The 20689-nt window shown below is 38.5% G+C and overlaps 1 protein-coding gene across 10 annotated transcripts in view; it reads left to right on the forward strand.

The window, feature by feature from the left end:
* Window positions 1-20689, forward strand: part of kiaa1217 (KIAA1217 ortholog) — a 128810-nt gene that overhangs the window by 13550 nt on the left and 94571 nt on the right. For 4 of the 10 annotated variants that reach the window (XM_079863242.1, XM_079863244.1, XM_079863245.1 and 1 more), the window contains exon 1: window positions 16800-17200. The exons of 1 other annotated variant lie outside the window; for it this stretch is intronic. In XM_079863242.1, coding sequence (XP_079719368.1) covers window positions 16897-17200 — 304 coding nt within the window. In that variant the 5' untranslated portion in view covers window positions 16800-16896. Of the gene's footprint in view, window positions 1-16795; window positions 17201-20689 lie in introns of those variants that run through there. 5 more of the 10 variants (XM_079863248.1, XM_079863247.1, XM_079863246.1 and 2 more) reach the window with 3 other exon arrangements.

Below are 20689 nucleotides of genomic sequence, written 5' to 3' on the forward strand. Positions count from 1 at the left end.
AATAATAGGATTATGTAATGTGATCTATCTACCTACCTACCTCAAATGAGATCCTCTCCAACATAAGATGACTTGCATTAATTGGTTTTACTATGAATAGAGTGAATTTGATAAAGCTAAATGGAATATAATATTGACAAAAATATCCTCATTACTTAGACTAATTGCAGAAGAAAACAATTAACACGGTTTCTAATATAACATGATTGTATATGCAGAAATATGCAGGAATGCTGTGTGCTTTTAATCGTTCTAGAGACATGAAGGAAAGCTACGTAATTTTAAACAGTTGGCAGAAAGCTGGGCTCAGGAGAAACAGATGGTGTTTAGTGTTAAGTTCTTCTGGGTCCTGTTATACAGTCTTGTCCGAACAGAAAGGCATGGCCTAAATGTCCTCCGTCCAGCTGTGAAGACATTATACTGGTGTTACTCTTTCTCTCTGTCTCTTTTTAATTCATGTCTGCTATTCTTCTGTTGCTCTTTCCTCTGTTCCTCTTCCACTCAGCATGTCTCTTGACCTTCTCTATAGATCAGCATTAGTATGTTTATTCTTCATCCATCACTCTTAATGATTGTCTCTTGCTGTACAGTATCTTTTTCTTCTGTTCTCTCTCACACGGGAAGCCTCTTTTCACCTTCTCCTTCTCTCTCTCTCTTATTCTCTCAAATTCATCCTCTCTCTGTCTTATTCAGTTCTCTTATTCAATTGGATTTTTATTGACATGCTTATTTTACATATAATATTGCCAAAGCAATATAAGAAAAAAAATCTAAGTGCCAGCAATGATAATAAAAACAAGTCATATAAAATAAATATGGTAAAAATTCCATGCCCCCACATCTGCAAATGTGGTAATATTTATTTTTCAATTTCTCAGTGGTTCAAATATGCATGGGATTCTATGGGGTGTTTGTCCCATCTGGAGTAGTTTGCCTGACACAAACCTATACCATTTACAAAGGCATAATAATATAAAAATAATAATAATACAACAAATTGTGTCAGGAATGCGTGAATTTGCATTTAGCCTAATAGCTTGGAAACCCCTTCTAGCTGTCTTTTTAAGTGTGTGGTCTCACTTTTTATTTAATCTTCTTGTCAATGTACTATATTGAATTGTAAAAAAACTAACATTAGTATTGTAGAATATTGTATTGTTATGTCTAACATCAGAAGAAAGAAAAATCATACAGTTCTGGAGTGATATGAGGGTGAGTAAATTATTTTTTTGGTTGAATTATAAACTGTATGGTCTGTCTTAGTAACTTGGTTCTGATGGCCAGTTATATTGTATGTTGTATTATGTTCTGTTTAAATTAGTTACAGATATGTGTTTTTATTTTTGGGATGAAGGACATTCTTGTGGTTTGTCACCTAAATTAGTCTCCAGGAAGAAATAACCCATTGAAAACTTGAAAAAAATGGTGACCACTTTAATTCAAATTTCCCCATTGACAGAAAGTTTCTCTGCAGAACTTCTTCATGACTTTGAGAGACATTCTAATGCATCCCAAGACCCTCCATTGATTTTTATGACTATTTCTCTGGAACTCTTTGCTGAGATTTGGGCAGTTCATTGTCCTGAGAATTGTAGAAAGGATGTGGTGGAGAATGCGGGAAGTCTTTGATGTCGAAATGAGGAATTTGACGAGGATCTAATGAAGTGATGGTTAATTCAATGCCTCAGTTCGGGAAAGAGGCCACCTGCTACCTCTTTCACTCTCTCTTTCTTTTCACCCTGTCCTCCATCTCTTTATTTTCTTTAACACTCTCTCTCTCACACTCTCTCTCTCTCTCTCTCTTCCTCCTGTGAGATTTCAGCAGTTCATTCAGGCCCTCTCTAGCCAGATGTATAATTATTCCTGCTGGCTTTCCATAGGTTCCACAAGGAACATTTTCGTGTGTGAATACAGCACAGGAAGCTCTCTAGGAGGGTTTGGCTGACATACACGTGCCACCGAGGTCAGACTGGGTGTGTTTATGTCAGAGCAAAGGCAGAAACACATGTGTACACACGTACATGACATGCCATCCAGTCAAGCAGAGAAAAAAGTGGGCCAAGCTTTGTGACCCTTTAACTCCAAGCTAAAGCAAAGGGCCAATCAGAAACATGTGTGATTTCTTTTCTAATGACCAAAGAACATCTAAGACTAGGGATGGGTCATGATGATCGACTAGTTATCCAGCAATTGAGTCCGAGGCATGAGGAATGTTATATACCAGGGGTTTTCAAACTATCCCCAAGTTTGTCTAACCCCGGTCCATAGAAAATTTTATGAGAAAATGATTTTATAACACATATTTTTAGGGCTGTCAAAGTTAATGTGTTATAGATATTATTAATAAGTATATATTTTTTTTATATTTATCAGTATTATTGATATTTATATTATCTAATAATTACTTTAAATTTTATTTAATTACATTTAAAGATAATTTAATATTTTTTCAAACTTTTAAGGGAGCTTCAAGATGACTCAGGATTCCCATGGTCTTGAAAAACCTTGACATATGAGGTAGCCTCATTTTAAAAGAGTGATTTATAGACTTGGAAGAATCATGTAAATTAATAAAATCTCAAAATTCTGTGTAATTTTGTAATGGATATTTCTAGTAAACTCTAAAATATTTCGGGTAGAAATTGAGTACAATATTTGTAAAAATCCTAATCCAGTAAATTATAAACAACTGGCAAAGTCACAGGACCTTTGAATATTGTTGTGGACAATGTTTTAAGAACCACTGCTTTCGTACATCAATTGTAGATCATCATAATTGGGGTCTTTGGCCTCAAAAGGTTTGAAAATCCCTGTCATATACCACCATGCTAGTGTTATTATAATATTATTTATGTATTATTATGGTATTTATTAGTATTTGACTAAGCTAGAATAGGGAGGGATTAAAGAAAAGTAAAAGCATAGAATTGTTTACATTTTTTATGATGAGGTTAAGTGCTCACGGAAGAGATGAGTTTTCAGCTGTCTTTTGAATGTTGTCAGGGATTCTGCCTTCAGGATGAAGGCGGGGAGATTGTTCCTCCAGCAAAGAACCGTGAACGAAAATGTTCTGGAGAGTGATTTTGTGCCTCTCTGTGATGGTACCACGAGCCTTTGCTCATTTACCGAACATAGACTTCTGGTAGGGATGTAGACTCGTAGACTCGTAAGAGCAAGTGGAAGTAGGAGGGTGCAGACCCTGTGGTAGATCTGTAAGCAATGGCTAGAACTTGATGTGAGCAGCGAGTGGTAACCAGTGCAGAGAGATTTTGTTGAAGACAAGATGTGCTGCAGCGTTCGGAATCATTTGTAGAGGTTTGATTGCACACAATGGAAGTCCAGCCAGAAGAGCATTGCAGTAATCAAGCCTAGAAATGACCAGGGTCTGGACAAGAAGATGAGTTGCATGCTCAGTTAAAAAAAGGCCTGATCTTCCGGATGTTGAGTAGTGCAAACCTGCATGACCGAGCTGTCTTTGCAAAGTGGTCTTTGAAGGTCAGCTGGTCATCAAAGGTTACTCCAAGATTTCTGACTGACCTTGACTGGGTAATAGATGATAAACCTAGCTGGATGGTGAAATCATGCTGTAGAGTCAGATTAGCTGGGAAAGCGAGACTATTCTTCAGAACCCGTATGTTTTTAGAGCACATGTCTTGTCTGTATGTGTTTAATAATCAGGTGTGTGCATCATCAGAGCAGCTTCCTCAGTCTGCCGCTTTTGAGGAGCTGCTTGAGGTTGTTGCTTGTCGTGCTTGAGGTTGTTACTCCATTGTGGAGGAAACCCGCCTTACCCACTAAGCCGTTTAGGGTAGCATCCAGCTTAGTCGGCAGCTGGCCAAGCTGGTATGCAGGCTAACAGGCTGGCCTGCTCAAAGACGTGGACCACAGTGAGGGCTTGGGTCCTGAGGCGGCCATCTGCCATTCAATGGCTGCAGTAGTTACCATGGAGCTGCATCTGTGGCTCAATCTAGCTGGCATTGAAGAAAGAGAAAAGGCCTTTCTTCTTGACTCCTCGATTTCGCCCTATTTCGCCTGTTTGGAGACACTGTAAATACAGTTGTCGACTGGTATCAGGAGGTGAAACATCAATCAGCGGCGTTCAAGGAGCTAATCCCTCGTCAGGTCCAGGAGCTGGCAGCCTCCTCCAGCCGTGATCGACCAGGGCCTAGATCCAAGAAAGATGATAGAGAGGAGCAAAAGGAGAATGTGGCTTTTTGGGTCCGGGCGACCCACACTTCTCTGCCTAGGGGATGGACTGACCTGAGGGAAGTCATCTCCACAAGAGCAGCTGAGAAAAAGCAGTCGTGGCTCCTTTGGGCCCTGGTCCCTGAGAGCGCCCCCTCCCGGAGGGATTCTGGTTACACTGCCCCATCATGTTCCAGATTCCCTTCGGGGCTCTCAGAGGACTTTTGTACTTATCCCGCCGCCTTCGGTGATTCGGGAAGTAGAGATGCCTAACGGGCCATTTGCCCCATCTTCGCTCACAAATACATACTGTTCTTCAGCCAGCTTGAGTACTTCCTGCCAGTTCACTGATTCAGGACTTCGAGCAGACCAAAATTATGGATTCTTCTGCCAGAATTTGCTTCAGTGTGGCAACTTCTGCCCAATGTCTCTCAGTGGGTCTGCGTTGGACTCTTTGGACATCCATGTTCAAGATGCTCACTCTCCTAAGCTCATAGTGTCACAAATACAATATGATGATTTGTTTTGTGATGGTAGATCTAAAAGACGCCTACTTACACATCGAGATCTTGCCAGAACACAGAAAGTTTCTCAGATTTGCTTTCGGGGCGAAGCTTATTAATATTGATTACTTCCTTTCGGCCTTGACCTGTTCACCAAATGCATGGATTCTGATCTGGATCCCCTTGGGTATCCATGTATTAAATTACAGAGACGACTGGCTCATTCTTGCGCAGTTGGAAGAGTTAGCAGCACAGCATCGAGATGTTGTGCTCGCTCATATGAAACGTCTGGTTAAACTCAGGTTAAACTCCAAGAAAAGTGTTCTTTCTCCAAGAACAGAAAACCACTTTCTAGGGGTGGTTTGGATTCAAACACGATGCAGGCACATCTGTCTCCTGCACATGCAATTTCTATCCTGAACACTGTAAAAGGCATCAGGCTAGGTCAGGAGCTTTCTGTGTTGCAAGTTAAGAATCTTTTTGGGGGAGTGTTGCTGTTACAAGGCTCTCATGATGGACGCTTATCTCAAGGAATGGGGTGCAGTTTTCGATTGCCAAAAGAGAAACCAATTTTCTTTCACTATGGGCAGTCTACATTCCGGGGCATTTAAATCTGGGGGCAGACATCCTGTCAAGACAGGGGCTGAGGCACGGGGAGTGGCGTCTACAACATCAAGTAGTAGAGTCCATATGGCAGAGGTATGGCCGGGTGGAAGTGGATCTGTTTGCCTCCGAGGAGTCAACCCACTGTCCTCTCTGGTTTGCCCTCTCACCTCCATCTCCTCTGGGGCTGGACGCCATGGTATAGATGTGGCTGAGGTTGCGTCTGTACGCCTGTCGTCCGATAGCTCTGCTCCCAGCATTTCTAGCAAGGGTTCTCCAGGACCGAGTTCACCTTCTTCTATTGCATCCGTTCTGGCCAGCCCGAGTGTGGTTTGCGGACCTAGTTTCTCCTAGTTGGACAGCCTCCATGGGAAATCCCGATCCTGGGGGACGATATTTCATCCCTGGCCAATCACATTTAGACTCGTGCTTCAGACACCGGCTCACGCAGAGTCTTTCCCATAGCGTCAACGCTATGACATTCTACTGCAATGATTCAGCTTAATTTAATGTTGTTAATGCTTACAACACTGCTTCATGCAGTATGCACTTTGACTGCAGTGCATTTACATAATTTACCAGGGGTGTGTTTCCCGAACAATGACGTAACTCGCTGCTTAACTACCATAGTACGATGCATCGTTGAAGAAATCTAGCTAGTCACGACTGTTTACCGAAACCGTATTGTCGCAAAGTGGTCGTTCAACCATGTTGGTTTATGACGTCACGCACGTGGTGGAGTAATAACTTACTTTAATTAATCTGTTTGAGATCAAATTAACGCTAGATGTTTTGCTATAAATTACAGTCATGTGGACATAAATTACCACATATAAATTTTACTCAAGATAAGGATTTATTAAGTCCACATGTCATGCAAACTAGAAACTATGCTTCTAAACACAGGTCGAGAGCTGTCGTTCCAACTACACAACTTTGCGATACTGTTTGCAAATGTTCATTAGAACGATGGTTTCGGGAAACACTGACTCGTTGAACTATGCTGATAACGACGGAACTTGCGAACATAGTTGGCTAATGATGCTTTTTGGAAACGCATCCCTGGTTAAGCTGTATACATGGGTCCAATTTCCCTTTTCTTTATCTTTTGTGATGTCTACAGATTGCCATTTTTTCTGTTTAACAATGCACAACATTTGTAGCATTTGATAGTTTTCACTGATGACAGTAACCAGAATAATTATATCTGCCTGTCTGTCTCTCCACCTATCTTTGGTTCAGTCTGCCTGTTCCTTCCACTCCATTATCACAAATCCCTAATATGGACATTTGCATACTTTGCATATTCAGGCTCTGGCCTTGCAGATTGGACGGAGGCTCATCACTACTGCCTGACTGGTTGTTATATAATGAGGATATAGCTGTTTCATCCCTTCTGTATTATAACACAGTGAGACATTCAATATGCCCGCCTAATTACCAGTGACTAATGAAGCTATTTTGAGAGTCGAGCTGACTGAGAATAAGATGGTGAATGCTCTAGCGATCATTAATTAATTTGGTATTCCATTAGCACCACGATGTGAAACGACACCCCTTCCTGTTTTTCAGTGTGAATATGCTAAAGCAGAGGAACATGGGAATGTCATTATAAGCTATTTCAGTTTGTTTTGTGTTCCACAGCTGTTGAACTATAATGTGTTAATTCGCTGGAAGCTGCAAATTCAGCTTCACTTGGATTTTTCACAATGAGTTATATTTGAAATAACTGTGATGATATACAGTGAGGAAAATAAGTATTTGAACACCCTGCTATTTTGCAAGTTCTCCCACTTAGAAATCATGGAGGGGTCTGAAATTGTCATCGTAGGTGCATGTCCACTGTGAGAGACATAATCTAAAAAAAAAATCCAGAAATCACAATGTATGATTTTTTAACTATATATTTGTATGATACAGCTGCAAATAAGTATTTGAACACCTGAGAAAATCAATGTTAATATTTGGTACAGTAGCCTTTGTTTGCAATTACAGAGGTCAAACGTTTCCTGTAGTTTTTCACCAGGTTTGCACACACTGCAGGAGGGATTTTGGCCCACTCCTCCACACAGATCTTCTCTAGATCAGTCAGGTTTCTGGGCTGTCGCTGAGAAACACGGAGTTTGAGCTCCCTCCAAAGATTCTCTATTGGGTTTAGGTCTGGAGACTGGCTAGGCCACGCCAGAACCTTGATATGCTTCTTACAGAGCCACTCCTTGGTTATCCTGGCTGTGTGCTTCGGGTCATTGTCATGTTGGAAGACCCAGCCTCGACCCATCTTCAATGCACTAACTGAGGGAAGGAGGTTGTTCCCCAAAATCTCGCAATACATGGCCCCGGTCATCCTCTCCTTAATACAGTGCAGTCGCCCTGTCCCATGTGCAGAAAAACACCCCCAAAGCATGATGCTACCACCCCCATGCTTCACAGTAGGGATGGTGTTCTTGGGATGGTACTCATCATTCTTCTTCCTCCAAACACGTTTAGTGGAATTATGACCAAAAAGTTATATTTTGGTCTCATCTGACCACATGACTTTCTCCCATGACTCCTCTGGATCATCCAAATGGTCATTGGCAAACTTAAGACGGGCCTTGACATGTGCTGGTTTAAGCAGGGGAACCTTCCGTGCCATGCATGATTTCAAACCATGACGTCTTAGTGTATTACCAACAGTAACCTTGGAAACGGTGGTCCCAGCTCTTTTCAGGTCATTGACCAGCTCCTCCCGTGTAGTTCTGGGCTGATTTCTCACCTTTCTTAGGATCATTGAGACCCCAAGAGGTGAGATCTTGCATGGAGCCCCAGTCCGAGGGAGATTGATAGTCATGTTTAGCTTCTTCCATTTTCTAATGATTGCTCCAACAGTGGACCTTTTTTCACCAAGCTGCTTGGCAATTTCCCCGTAGCCCTTTCCAGCCTTGTGGAGGTGTACAATTTTGTCTCTAGTGTCTTTGGACAGCTCTTTGGTCTTGGCCATGTTAGTAGTTGGATTTTTACTGATTGTATGGGGTGGACAGGTGTCTTTATGCACCTAACGACCTCAAACAGGTGCATCTAATTTAGGATAATAAATGGAGTGGAGGTGGACATTTTAAAGGCAGACTAACAGGTCTTTGAGGGTCAGAATTCTAGCTGATAGACAGGTGTTCAAATACTTATTTGCAGCTGTATCATACAAATAAATAGTTAAAAAATCATATATTGTGATTTCTGGATTTTTTTTTTTTTCGATTATGTCTCTTACAGTGGACATGCACCTACGATGACAATTTCAGACCCCTCCATGATTTCCCCCATGAGTGGGAGAACTTGCAAAATAGCAGGGTGTTCAAATACTTATTTTCCTCTCTGTAGTTCTAATGACATTTGTTAATTGAGAGTATGGTGTGAGAATGTTGTTTTTGCGCTGTCAGCTGAACATGATAAATGCAAAAATGTTCTATATATCCTAAACATTTGTTAACAACATGTATTCTTTACTTCAATGAGCTCATTGTTTCTGCCTTAAATTAATCCATTGTTTAAATTAATCCATTGTTAGATTACTGCGTGATTTGCATATGTACATTTCTGAAATACATAACTTGGACACTTTCAAATCCGATAACAGATCACTCTGAATTGTAATGTAGACATGCATTTGTGAAATATGTATTGTGAAAAGCGCTATACAAAAAAATGTGAATTGAATTGAAGTATGGACGTCATCAGTGTACCTGTCTGTATCTGCTGTACGCGCCATGGCCTCAGGATGTTTTTTGTCCTTCCATTTAGTAATGCATCAAGAAAAGAGACACATGGGCTGCATCCAAAATCGCATACTCTCTTGACTTTGTAGTTACTTTGCGAATGCTGATAAAGCAGGGCTGCCAACTCTCACGCATTGAGCGTGAGACTCACGCAATTGACACTTTTCACACGCTCTCACGCCACACATCCATTTTCTCACGCACAGAAAAATTGCGGCAAAAAGAGGTACTTTTAATATTGAACTAATTCTCAGGTCTTAGATTCCGTCAATTTTATTACGAAATTCAGACAAAAATACGTTTGGCGCTTGTAAATGTGACGTGACAGATCGCTGAGCGCCTCAGTTCAAGTGCACGTGAACCGATCATCTGTTACTTTTTTATTTAAAGATGCAGTACAACTTACCGAAAGTATACATAATATCGACCAATTAGTGTTTTTCAACCACTGAAAGAGGTCAATATAACATCAGGAAAACAATTATGTCACATAACGTTACATTTACCTCAGGAAAGCCATTTAATGACCATAGCATGTTAATTGAATAGAAAAAATAGCTAGAGAGGAGATTTTGCTGAGCACTATATTACATATTTATTATATTTTTACTTATGTCATTAAATAATTGTTATTATAACAAACACTACATTATATTTAATTTAATTTGTTATTTTTAACCTTTAATAATACCAGCAGATTGGGCCCTATATGTTTACAGCATTAGGTGAGATTATTTTTTTAAATAAAATAAACATGTATCCAAATTAGTCAATATTGAATCAAAATCAGAATCAAACCACAAGAATGGAATTGAAATCTTGAAATTTTTGTCAAGCAATAATAAAAACTGTATCCTACCAGTCATTGTACAATGTAAACGCTGTACACTGTAAAAAAAAAAAATTACATCCCCAAGTCAAAAATGTCTGGTGACTGATCACATCTAAATTTTTCAATTAGTCTGACATATTATTTCTCATTGAGCCAATGTTAACAGACTATTGCAACAAGAATTGCACTTGGGCCAATTTAAAAATTTTGATGTGACCAGTCACTAGAAAATTTTGACTTGGAGAGGTTAGACATTTTTTACAGTGTAACATGTTGTCACTAAACTTCATAAAATTCTATTTAGTTACCAAATGTTTTGACAATCACAATTACACTTATTGTGATGCAATATTTGTTTTGACATCCACCCCCCCCCCCCCCCCCCCCCGAAAAAAAAAAAATCTCACTCCAAGCTAAACTCAAAAGTTGGCAGCCCTGTGATAAAGTATGTTCTATATTTTTTCGACTACTATATAGGGAAGTAGCCATGGTCTTGAGACTGTGTGTGTCTGTATATGGATGTGTGTGTGTGCAGACAAGCAAGGTTGCAGGAAAAAAGGTAGTTTGAGCATGTTTAACACAAGTTACTGTGCCATACTTTTTTGGAGAATAACTTCACAGGATAAAAGACAGCAAAACAGAATTACATGCCATTTAATTGTTTATTTTAATTTTAAATATTAAATATTATATCCTTGTGAAAAAGAAGTGTTCTTAATGGTATTGAATGTGCACTTGTAATGTACTTGTAATTTAAAACAACTGTACTTGCAGGTAAGATAATATTAATTTAATAAAAGGCAATTTCATGACTATATTTCTTAACACACTTAAATACACTTGAAAATGAACTTTGTAATGATTATTATTTTGCACCTGATTATAAATTTAACAGTCCTGTGTTATTCGACATTTAGCTTTTTGCTAACTTTATTTCAATTAGTGTTAGCAGCTTTAGGTCCTAAGACCAGGTTAGACCTGAATTTAGCAGTATCAGATACAGCATGCTCACTCAACGACCTTATCCCATTCCATTCATTTTATTAACAGCCAGTAAATGGGAGTAAAAAGCGATGACTCTGTCTACCCCCTGACTCCAGCCACACTGTTTTGGTGTTCATGCTGGTGGTTATGTTAGTCACCCTCAGACTGAGCACTGACCCTGGCTTTTATCTGCTCTCACACTCACTGCAGTGACCTTTTAAAATCCATTCTGATGGTTTGGACGGTGGAATAATTACATATTAACATAACCCAGCTGCATGCTGAAAGGGCCAAGAAAAATAGCCAGTGTTCGCTCAGAGGATAGAGAAAGTGAGAAAACAAAGAAACAAAACGGATGAACCTGAATTTACAAGTTTAGTTTAGAACTAACAACTGAGGCGTTCAGGTGAGTTTCCAGTCTCAGATGGCGCAGCCGTAGGACATTCAGGGACCATTTGATTGATAACTGACAAAAAAATGGCTAGAGCTTTCTCAAAATGGCAAGATGCAATCTGGCTGACTTTGCAACCATCTTTTAGGATTCCCATTCATCTCAATGGCAGTTGCTTGGCAGGCACATGACTATATAGAAGTAAACATGATTTTAAATGAAATTGTTTTGAGACCAAAAAAAACAACCTTTTATATATTTACATATAGAATTTCTATTTATTCATTTATTTTAACAATTGGCTGCAGAGGAATCAGCCACATGGCATTTACAGCTCACAGGTGTTGGCTCAAAAACATGACCTGAATGGGCAGGTCTTGGCCAGAATGCAGATGAAGTCTAGCAAGACGTCAGTTATCTCAATACGCTACAGCCCACTGAACTGCTGAATACACATTTCAGCTATTGCAAGTACAGCATTTGCTCCTCAAACGACATTTCCGTACAGATTTCTCCATGTCTCTCCTTAAGAAAAGCAGCGTAATTAGTCTTACACAAGAGCGCTTGATTTCATGCTCAAAAATCACATTCACCATTTTAAATTAATCTGCTTCTATTGAAGGTTTTTGCTTGATGTTTAATGTACATAAGGTACAAATTCTTCTCGCTAACAGATAAATGTGTCTAGTATTGGTTTTAAAAGCACTGGTTTTGATTTGAATATAAAAGTGGCTCAGTTGATTTAAACTGAGATTTATCTTGCACCTGGAATACTTCTACTGGTTTGTTTGGCAGCTCTGTAACGGTTCTGTGCTCATCTTTTAGACCTGTATTAGCCTGGCACAGAGTGCTGAGCTAAAATCAATAAGCCCATAAGGTTGCTGTCACTGTCTCTTATTTACATCCTCTTCAAGAGATCTTCAACCATTACTCCTCTAGCTTTGCTAACTTGTGGTGCATTGGTCTTAATAAAGCAAGAAGTTAACAAATGACAAAAAAAGGTTTATTGGAGAACAGAGATAATAGGCATCATTTGTAATTGTAATTCTCCCAGCAGGACTAAAAAAATACAATCAATGAATGCGGACTAGTCAGTGTAATCACAAAAGATAGATAATGCACTTTTGCTGAGTGACTCTGCAAAATGTCAAGACAGTCAAATATTCATTTTTTTGTGACACAGTCTTTCACACCTGTGGGAAGAAATACTTATTGATAATTGAGAGACTTCTAAACATCCTAAATGGACTCAAAAGGCACACATTTAAGCCAGAGCAAGCATTCGTTAGTTTATATTCACTGCAGTGTATCAGATGAAGATGGAGTTTAATGGTCAGGCCACATGGGGGCCCCAGAGACGCAGGGGTCAGGAATCTCAGCAAATCATTTTACTGTCAAACACTGTCACAGTCTTTTCTGTGTTTTTTTGTTAGTGTTTTAATTCTAACTTAAAGAAAAAGAAAGTTTCCTCCCACTACAATACCATCTATGTCCTTTGAAAGTTTGACACTGCTTTACTTACATGTTTATATCATTTTTATTAGACTTATAAAATCTTTCATTCTTCCATCAATCCAGTGAATTTTTTGTCTTATCTTACAAATTACATGTCCGTGTCATTTTACTTTCAGTCTGTTTATTTGTGTATTTGTCCATCCATAGTACTGAATAAATTATTAAGCATTTTTTTCCCAACAGTTTATGATACTTTTATGATCTGTCTTTATTGCTCAGGCTTGGAGGAAAGTAATCATGGTCGTTTCATCCAAGAAGTTGACTATTTTCAGCCTTGAATTTTTTTATAAGACTTCTAGGCATTTTTAGGTTAATTATTCTCTTTCCTAGTATCTGGAATTTCAGTCCCTGTATATTCCTGAAGTGGTCTGACGTGCGATCTCCGGCTCATTACTGAGGAATGTAACAGTATAATTGTTGGTCTGCTGGTTAAACTCTCTACGAGACATTTTTTAAAGAGTCGTTTTCACTTACCTCAGATGAGCTTCTCTTTTCGCAAAAACCTGCGATGCTGTTATGAAAGCTGTGAGTCAGGAATAGTCATTATAGGCGTCTGGAGAAAGAGCAATGTGTCTCTGAGGAGGTGAGGTGCTGAGTTGAGGAGGTGTGATTTTTTTAAAAGGTTAAATGGTCTATTTTAGTGTCACAAGGTGTAAATGATATATAGCACTAATTTCAGCAAATGTAAGTTGACGGAAAAAGAAGAGTTGTGCAACTTGTAACACACAGATGAGCAATAGTAATAGTGATGCTTACCTTAGTGAATATCAGTAATTATATATATATATATCCATACAATTCTGTAAGGTATGGTAACTTATTATTATTGCTGCAGTAATATGCATTTTTGACACAAACAACCCCTTTCAAAGACACAGTGAGACTCCTATAGTAGTGTGATTATATCATCAGGGATAACAGGAAACACTTGAGGAGTTGTATGCCTCTTGTGGAAAATTCAGTTCTGGCTCATGAAAATCTGAATGTGTTTGAAGAAACTGGCCCCTGGGGGCATGAAAACACACACACATACACACACACACACACACACACACACACACCCTTTTCATGTCGCGACAGTAATGATTCACTCTGCTGATAGTCAGGTATGAGACACTCAAGATATAATGATGTATCTGTTTGCTTCTGGGAAACTCTTAAGATGTTTTACCTGATACACACCCGTTGTTTGCGCTGGATTATTTAGTAACGGGACACGAGGGTTGAATATGTCAGGTGGGGGTCACCGCTGTCAAAGAATCGAAAAAAAAATCCTTCGATTTACTCAGATCCATCTACCTAATTGTATGCAAAACCTGGAACAATGTGAGCGCAAAACAGTTTAATGATGATTTGCAAAAAAAAAAAAAAAAAATGCTACAATTACATAAAATGATTAGATTAAGGAGTGCACAAATCTAAAAAATAAAAAAAAATAATTACAAAACTAAAAAAAGCTAATAATTTAATGTCAAATTTTGAAATAATTATACATTATATAAAAATTGTGTAAATGTATACAAATTCATTTTACTTGTGTTTCATGAATACCCCTCCTTATTAAGAACTTGTTGCAGAAACAATGTATATAGTTTTGTGGGTAAAATGAATGGAAAATGGTTTAAAATGAAGCAGTCTCATAGGTCATATATTATTTAAAGAGTTAAATATAGCTTACACTGAGCTAAAGCAGTGAATGGAGTCCATAGGGTGGAGCCATGAGGCAGACACATAGTGTATTATTAGAGGGCTTTTAATTTACCCCATAACACACGCAAATACATATGCAAGCTCACAGGCTGAGGCACACATATCACATGCAAACCACACATATGTATGCGCACACAGAAGCCAATACACAACATCTGCATTATACAGGTTTGAACGTTTAAAAATGGGCCCATCTGTTTTGTATATAGCATGGTCAAAGGTCATTTAGTAGGAAAGAAATGTAGGTCAAAAGTCAGCCATGGTACCCTGGTTTAGTTTTTCTCTGCATGGATATGCATATACGTGTACTTTGCAAAGAATGTCCATTTTGGTGATCCATGAATGAAAAAAGAAAGTTGTTAGGATACATCTGTTTGCCTCTTCTTAAATAGGTCACTTCTCAATCCAGCCGCCACACAGATATGTTCCGATATGATCACTTTCTTTGTGTTAAAATGATTGATGTATGGTTTGTCCAGATGGCCGAATGGTTTGAAGCCATGTCAGCGGGGGTTTAATCCAGTGATCAAATGTTGTACATTTAAATCTCTTGTCTAGATGCGTATGCATTTTACCCATAGCTTTTTTATGGATTGTGTGGCAGCCAAATCTGCTCCACTGGGGATCCCTGGGTATAAAATCCAAAGGTAAATATCCCGCCTCTGGATGGCTTGATCCGGGCTTTTCTGTGAAATGGAATCACAGGGCGGCGATCTAGTGAAGCGGCGAGAGGCACAGGCTTTTGGGTTAGTAGGTTATCTGTTCAAAAACCTTTATCCAATACCCTCTTTGACCCATAATATTTAGTTTGTGTGTTTTTACTAGTAAATTGTTACATTTATTGTTTATGGTAAACTGAGATGTATCAGATTAATATGCACTCTGAGCACCCTGGGTAAAAACTGCACTGACAGTTATTCTGTGAGACGGAGTAGAGCAAATCTGAGCGATGAAGAGAGACGGGTGATATGAATTTTTACAAGCTCAGCATATGCCCTGAGATTTTATTAGATGTAAGTGAATTATGATGGTAAACACACATAAATTCAATTAAAAATGATAAAAAATAAAACATTTTAAACTATTATAATTGTTATATAGCCTAAACATATTAAATAAAATGATCATATAACATCTTATATATTTAATTTGATGATACATATGTGAAATAAATGATTGTTGGTTTTAGAATTGTTTTGCAATATGAGAAATTAGATAAGTAATTTGTATATTTTAGTTTGATCTACTTATTTTTGGTCTATTTACTACTGATGTTTTGTTGTAGCAGCAAAAAAAAAAAAAAAAAAAGAAAAAAGTTTTTATGACAATTGTCTCCAAGAACCCGTGATATTGCTGAAACAGCAATAAAACTAAATAAAACTCCTTATGCTGTATTTTTTACTGGCACAATGAAATGAAAGTTTTTCTGTCACTCTCTCTCTCTTTTTTTGACTATTTAGCTGTGCAAACTTTCTTCGAGTGTGTTTGTGCTTGTTTTGACAACAGCAAACAGGATTTTTCCTCCATTTCCAACTCTTTTCAGTACAAAGTAAAGCTTCCAGCATGCCTTGCTTTGATACACACACACAGACTGCAGAGCTCAAGTACTAGCTATGTTAGTGTAATCCCGCTTTCCTTTTTGCCGCTTTGTAATTCTCCAGAAATACCCGGGCACGTGTGTGTATATGTGTAATTTTCTACAGCACACACCACAGCAATGGTCTTCTAGCCCGTTAAACTGAAGACAGCAGAGAGAGAGAGAGACTCGCATGAGGATCAGTACACACAGCTGTGACAGCAACAGAAGACCTTTTCTCCTCCCTTTTCATTCTTTTCCTTTTTTGCTCCCAAGCATTGAGACTTTTTTCTGCCTTTCCAAGCTGAGAGCATCTAGACAAGAGGAAAAAGGTGGAGAGAGAGAAAGAGAGTTGGAGTTTAGGACGGCAGAATGAGAGAGAGATTGTGACTGTGTGTTGGAATGCGCTGATACATTGGAACAGGCTGCTTTTCTCTGTTTGTCCCCTTGTCAGTCATCCCGAGGCGCACACGCATACACTTCGGAACGCTGGAGGCTCCGTTTGGAAAGGTGGTGATTTACCCCTTCCCCCTCGTTCCTCCTCCGTCTCTCTCGCCGTCTGGTTCTTTTACCTGCACTCGTCTGGACTCGTTCGGTGAGTAAAGACACAGAAGGACAGGAAGGAAGAGAGATGACAGATAAGGAGGGAGAGTAATACCAAGACGGTGCAGTTCGTTCTCTGTGGAATACGGTGAAAATCCAGGGAGGGTTTGGACACCTGTGGAACACAATTCTGGATATTCACCTTGTACAGTTTGATTGGACGACTGAAATGGAATACCATGTGAGTGACTGATGAACTGACTTAATTGAGTGCACTCGAGTTGAACCAGCATTTCTACAGTATGTCTAAACCTTCACGACTTGCTCGCCCATCCTCGGCGGGTCCCGGCTCCAAACTTCCCTCGGCCCGTCGGGATACACCTGCCGGCAGACCCAAAATGCTCGGCACGGGGGAGAAGGTGATGCGGACAGGAAGTGAGGGCAATATAGCCGGCCAAAGGCCTCCGGTCAATGGGACAACACAGTCGCATATCCCGCAAAACACTAATATAAAGGAAGAGGACGAGGTGGCCCAACCAAGAAGCAGAATCAGTCCACCTAAAGGGTCCATGGCAAGCATAACCCAGCAACAAGTCGCACAGCCCAGTAAGTATCAGATCATCAAAGGTGGATACCCACATAGTACTTTTACATGTATGCATTTAGCAGATACTTTTATCCAAAGCGACTTACAAAAGAGGAATAAAAGCACTTCATCAAGAGCCAACAATATTCGCAATATATGCCAGATTTATCAGACAACTAGATTACAAAGTACTGCGCTTCTCATATTTGACCGCTGACGTTTGGATTCTTTGGTCTCTGTTGATCGCAGATCTCCTGTTTTCATTATTTTAAAGAATCGATTCCCAGTACAAAATGTTTTGGGGCAGATGTTGCTTTTTTATGGCTCAGGGGTCGTTAAAAATGTTCTCAGGTGTGTCACGTAAACTTTGCCGCAGATGTTTCTCCAAAAATTCTTTGAGAATTGTCAATAGAACCACATGACACAATTGTTGACATAAAGATATTTTCATTTAATGACTAATGTCTGTGTTCGTACTAAAATATCATGCTTTTGATTGCAGTCTTTCGGTATCTTGGTCAATTTGAGCACAGTTGAAGGCATTGTTGAGATCTCTGAAGCTCTAGAGGAGATTTGCTAGTATCTTTTTCCACAGAAGACAAACCAGAGCCACAAGACTTAAGTCAAAATCTCCATTTGATCCTCTTGTAATCTCATTGCTGGAGAAAAACACGAGATAGTAAGAAAAATGTCTCATTCCTATAAGTTTTTAGTCCTTCCAGATGTGATAAGTTATTTGTGATGTTAGTCATAAGTTGAAGAGTCTTAATATTGTGACATATTGGGAAGACATTAAGTTTTAATTGTTGACTAAACATTAATAACATAATAAGATATTATTATGTTTGTTGTGGGATGTTGAAGTATCTGTGTTGAGTATGAGTAAAAATGGAACATACTGTTTTGTTTGAAGAGTGCATTCGGGTGTTTTAAGCAGATTTGCATTATTGGTTTGAAGTGTCTGAATGTAAGTAAATTGCATGGATGGTATTAAGCTAAAAGTGTTTGGTGCAGGTTTTATATTTATTCATATATGACTATGTGTTTTGTGGGATTAGATCAGCAGCAGGTTGGATTCTTGTGGATTTTTGCTGCATTCCTCACAAAAAAACAAACAAACAAAAAAAACACATGGGCACAGCATTACGTTGCCTCCCCATTCCAGCACACTGGGGTGCAGATTAATGCCAGTTTGTGTGTGTGCATGTGTGATTAGGCACCTCCGTATCGCATTCCGCCCCAGTGGGTTTTAATCCTGCTGGTCGTGGTTGAAGAGCTCCATGTCAACTCAGACTTGCTCTAAAATGGTGATATAAGGCCCAAATCCTGTCACCTCTGTGGCCTTCTGATGCCTGTCAATCACAGCCCTTGATGTGTAGTGATTAAAAAACATGTCATGTCCTCTCAGTGAAATTGCAGGAATGCACCCCTGGGGTGGGGATTTAGACTGTGATGATATTAAGGACTGAAAGTTCTTGAGGTTAACATCCCTCTTTTAGTTATTCATGCGGATGAGCACACACACGCACGCACAAATAAGAGTGACGCATAAGAGTGCGTCACTCTTATTTGTCATTCATTTGTTTGATTGCTGAGAAGTGATGTGTGATGTCAGTCAGAATCTCAGTAAAACCTGGTTTCTGACATTTCTAAGTACACTGTAAAAAGTGAACAGTTGGATCAACTTAAAAAAATTACTTCAATTGGCAACACCTAAAGAAATTACGTTTTCTCAACTTAAATGATCACGTTTTTCACGATAAAATGTGATAATTTAAGTTGAGAAAACTTAATTTCTTTAGGTGTTACCAATTGAAGTCATTTTTTTAAGTTGATCCAACTGTTCACTTTTTACAGTGAAATACATGTTTGCCTCCATCATTTCCATCTAATATGTCAGTAAAAGGCAGTAGAATCCAGATGTTACCATGAACATTGGTCCTCCTAGAAGAGGTAGTTATATGTTTGAAACCATTTTAAAGGTAGATCCTTCACACTTAACTGACATTTTACACAGTTTGTGCCATTGATGGATGGATGATGACTACAGACAACAGACAGCAAAAAGAACAAAAATTATAATTCATATACAATTTTTTTCCATATTTCTTATGATTAATCCTCTGTGATTTTAATAATATTTAAAAATGAAATGTTTTCTGAAGTTATACAATAGTTTGTGAAAAGAGTGGAAAGAGTCGTTACTCATTATTGCTTGTTTGGCCTATATTTATTGTTAGCGTCAGGTACACATGTTGAATTTAAAGTTCAAGTGTTCATTTAGTATTATTTATATCCTATACTATTATTTTTGGGGTTTTTTAATATGACATTAAAGGTGTAAAAAGATCTGTAAACAATTAGATTTTATTTTTATATTTTCAGTTTTAGTAATTTGTGCTTTTGTCATTTTTTTATTACTAAAACTTATTTTATTTCAGTTAGTTGCAAAGTATTGCCAAATTTAATTTATATATTTTATTTTATTTCAACTTTATTTCAATTAAAGGAGCTATATCTAAGAATTTTCATGTATATTCATGTAAATCACATTTTTATTGCCGATGTGTGAACAGCTTGTAAGGAAACTTAAAAAAAACGAGACCTTGGTTGTGTAAAGCCTGACTGATTTTTATGTGAAGGGCTCGGAACGTTTTTGCCGGGAAAATCAAAAGGATGTGACTTTTACGCGCGCTTCAGAGACCCTCTCTTTTTCGTTCCATGATACATGAAATGCTTGCTTATTCAATGTTCAGGATAATCCCGAAAGAGCTATATTCAGTACAATAATGTAAATGTGTCATGCAAAGAAAAGGAATTCATTCAAATGACAGAAATGTATTTTTGGGGAAACTGTCTCTCAGATCTTCCCAATAGTAAACATTGTAAAAGCTAGCTTTCTTTAGATTTTTACTTTAAATGGACCATATAAAAGTTAATGTTTTCTAGACTTAAGAGTTCAAGCACAGGTCATAACATGGATGAATGGCTCTCGAAAAGGGAATGAATGATTACATTTCCCAACTGGAGAGATAATGTGTGTGCCTCTTTTTGTAATTAGCATTTCATTTTCAAAATAAACATAATGCAGATTTGAGTATTTAATCTTAGAAATCAGACGAAGAAGAGTTAGTTGCCCTGAAGAGTGGAATTACCTGTTTGCAATGACACTATTTTTAAACACAAAACTTTTCCTTTGTGCTTTGAAGAAAAGTCTATTATAATCACCTGTGATCTGATACCAATGTATTCCACCTAAACATGCCCTCAAAGAAACATGTGGAAGGAAATCAAATACATTCTCTTTTTTCCTTTGCCCGTTTCAGATAAAGGAGAGTTTTGTTTATCAGCAGTCGGCTTTCTTAAAGGGGTTTTGTGTATCTGCAGGTAAAATGGTTCAGTCTTTTGTTTAAACTACTGTTAGCGCTCTTTGAAAGTTTATCACAAGTAGGTGTAGCGGGACAAAGAACTGTATCACAGTCAGTAAATTTCACGGCTGGGTGGTCTTG

This window comes from Squalius cephalus (genome assembly GCF_949319135.1).
Source record: "Squalius cephalus genome assembly, chromosome: 25".
NCBI lineage: Eukaryota > Metazoa > Chordata > Actinopteri > Cypriniformes > Leuciscidae > Squalius > Squalius cephalus.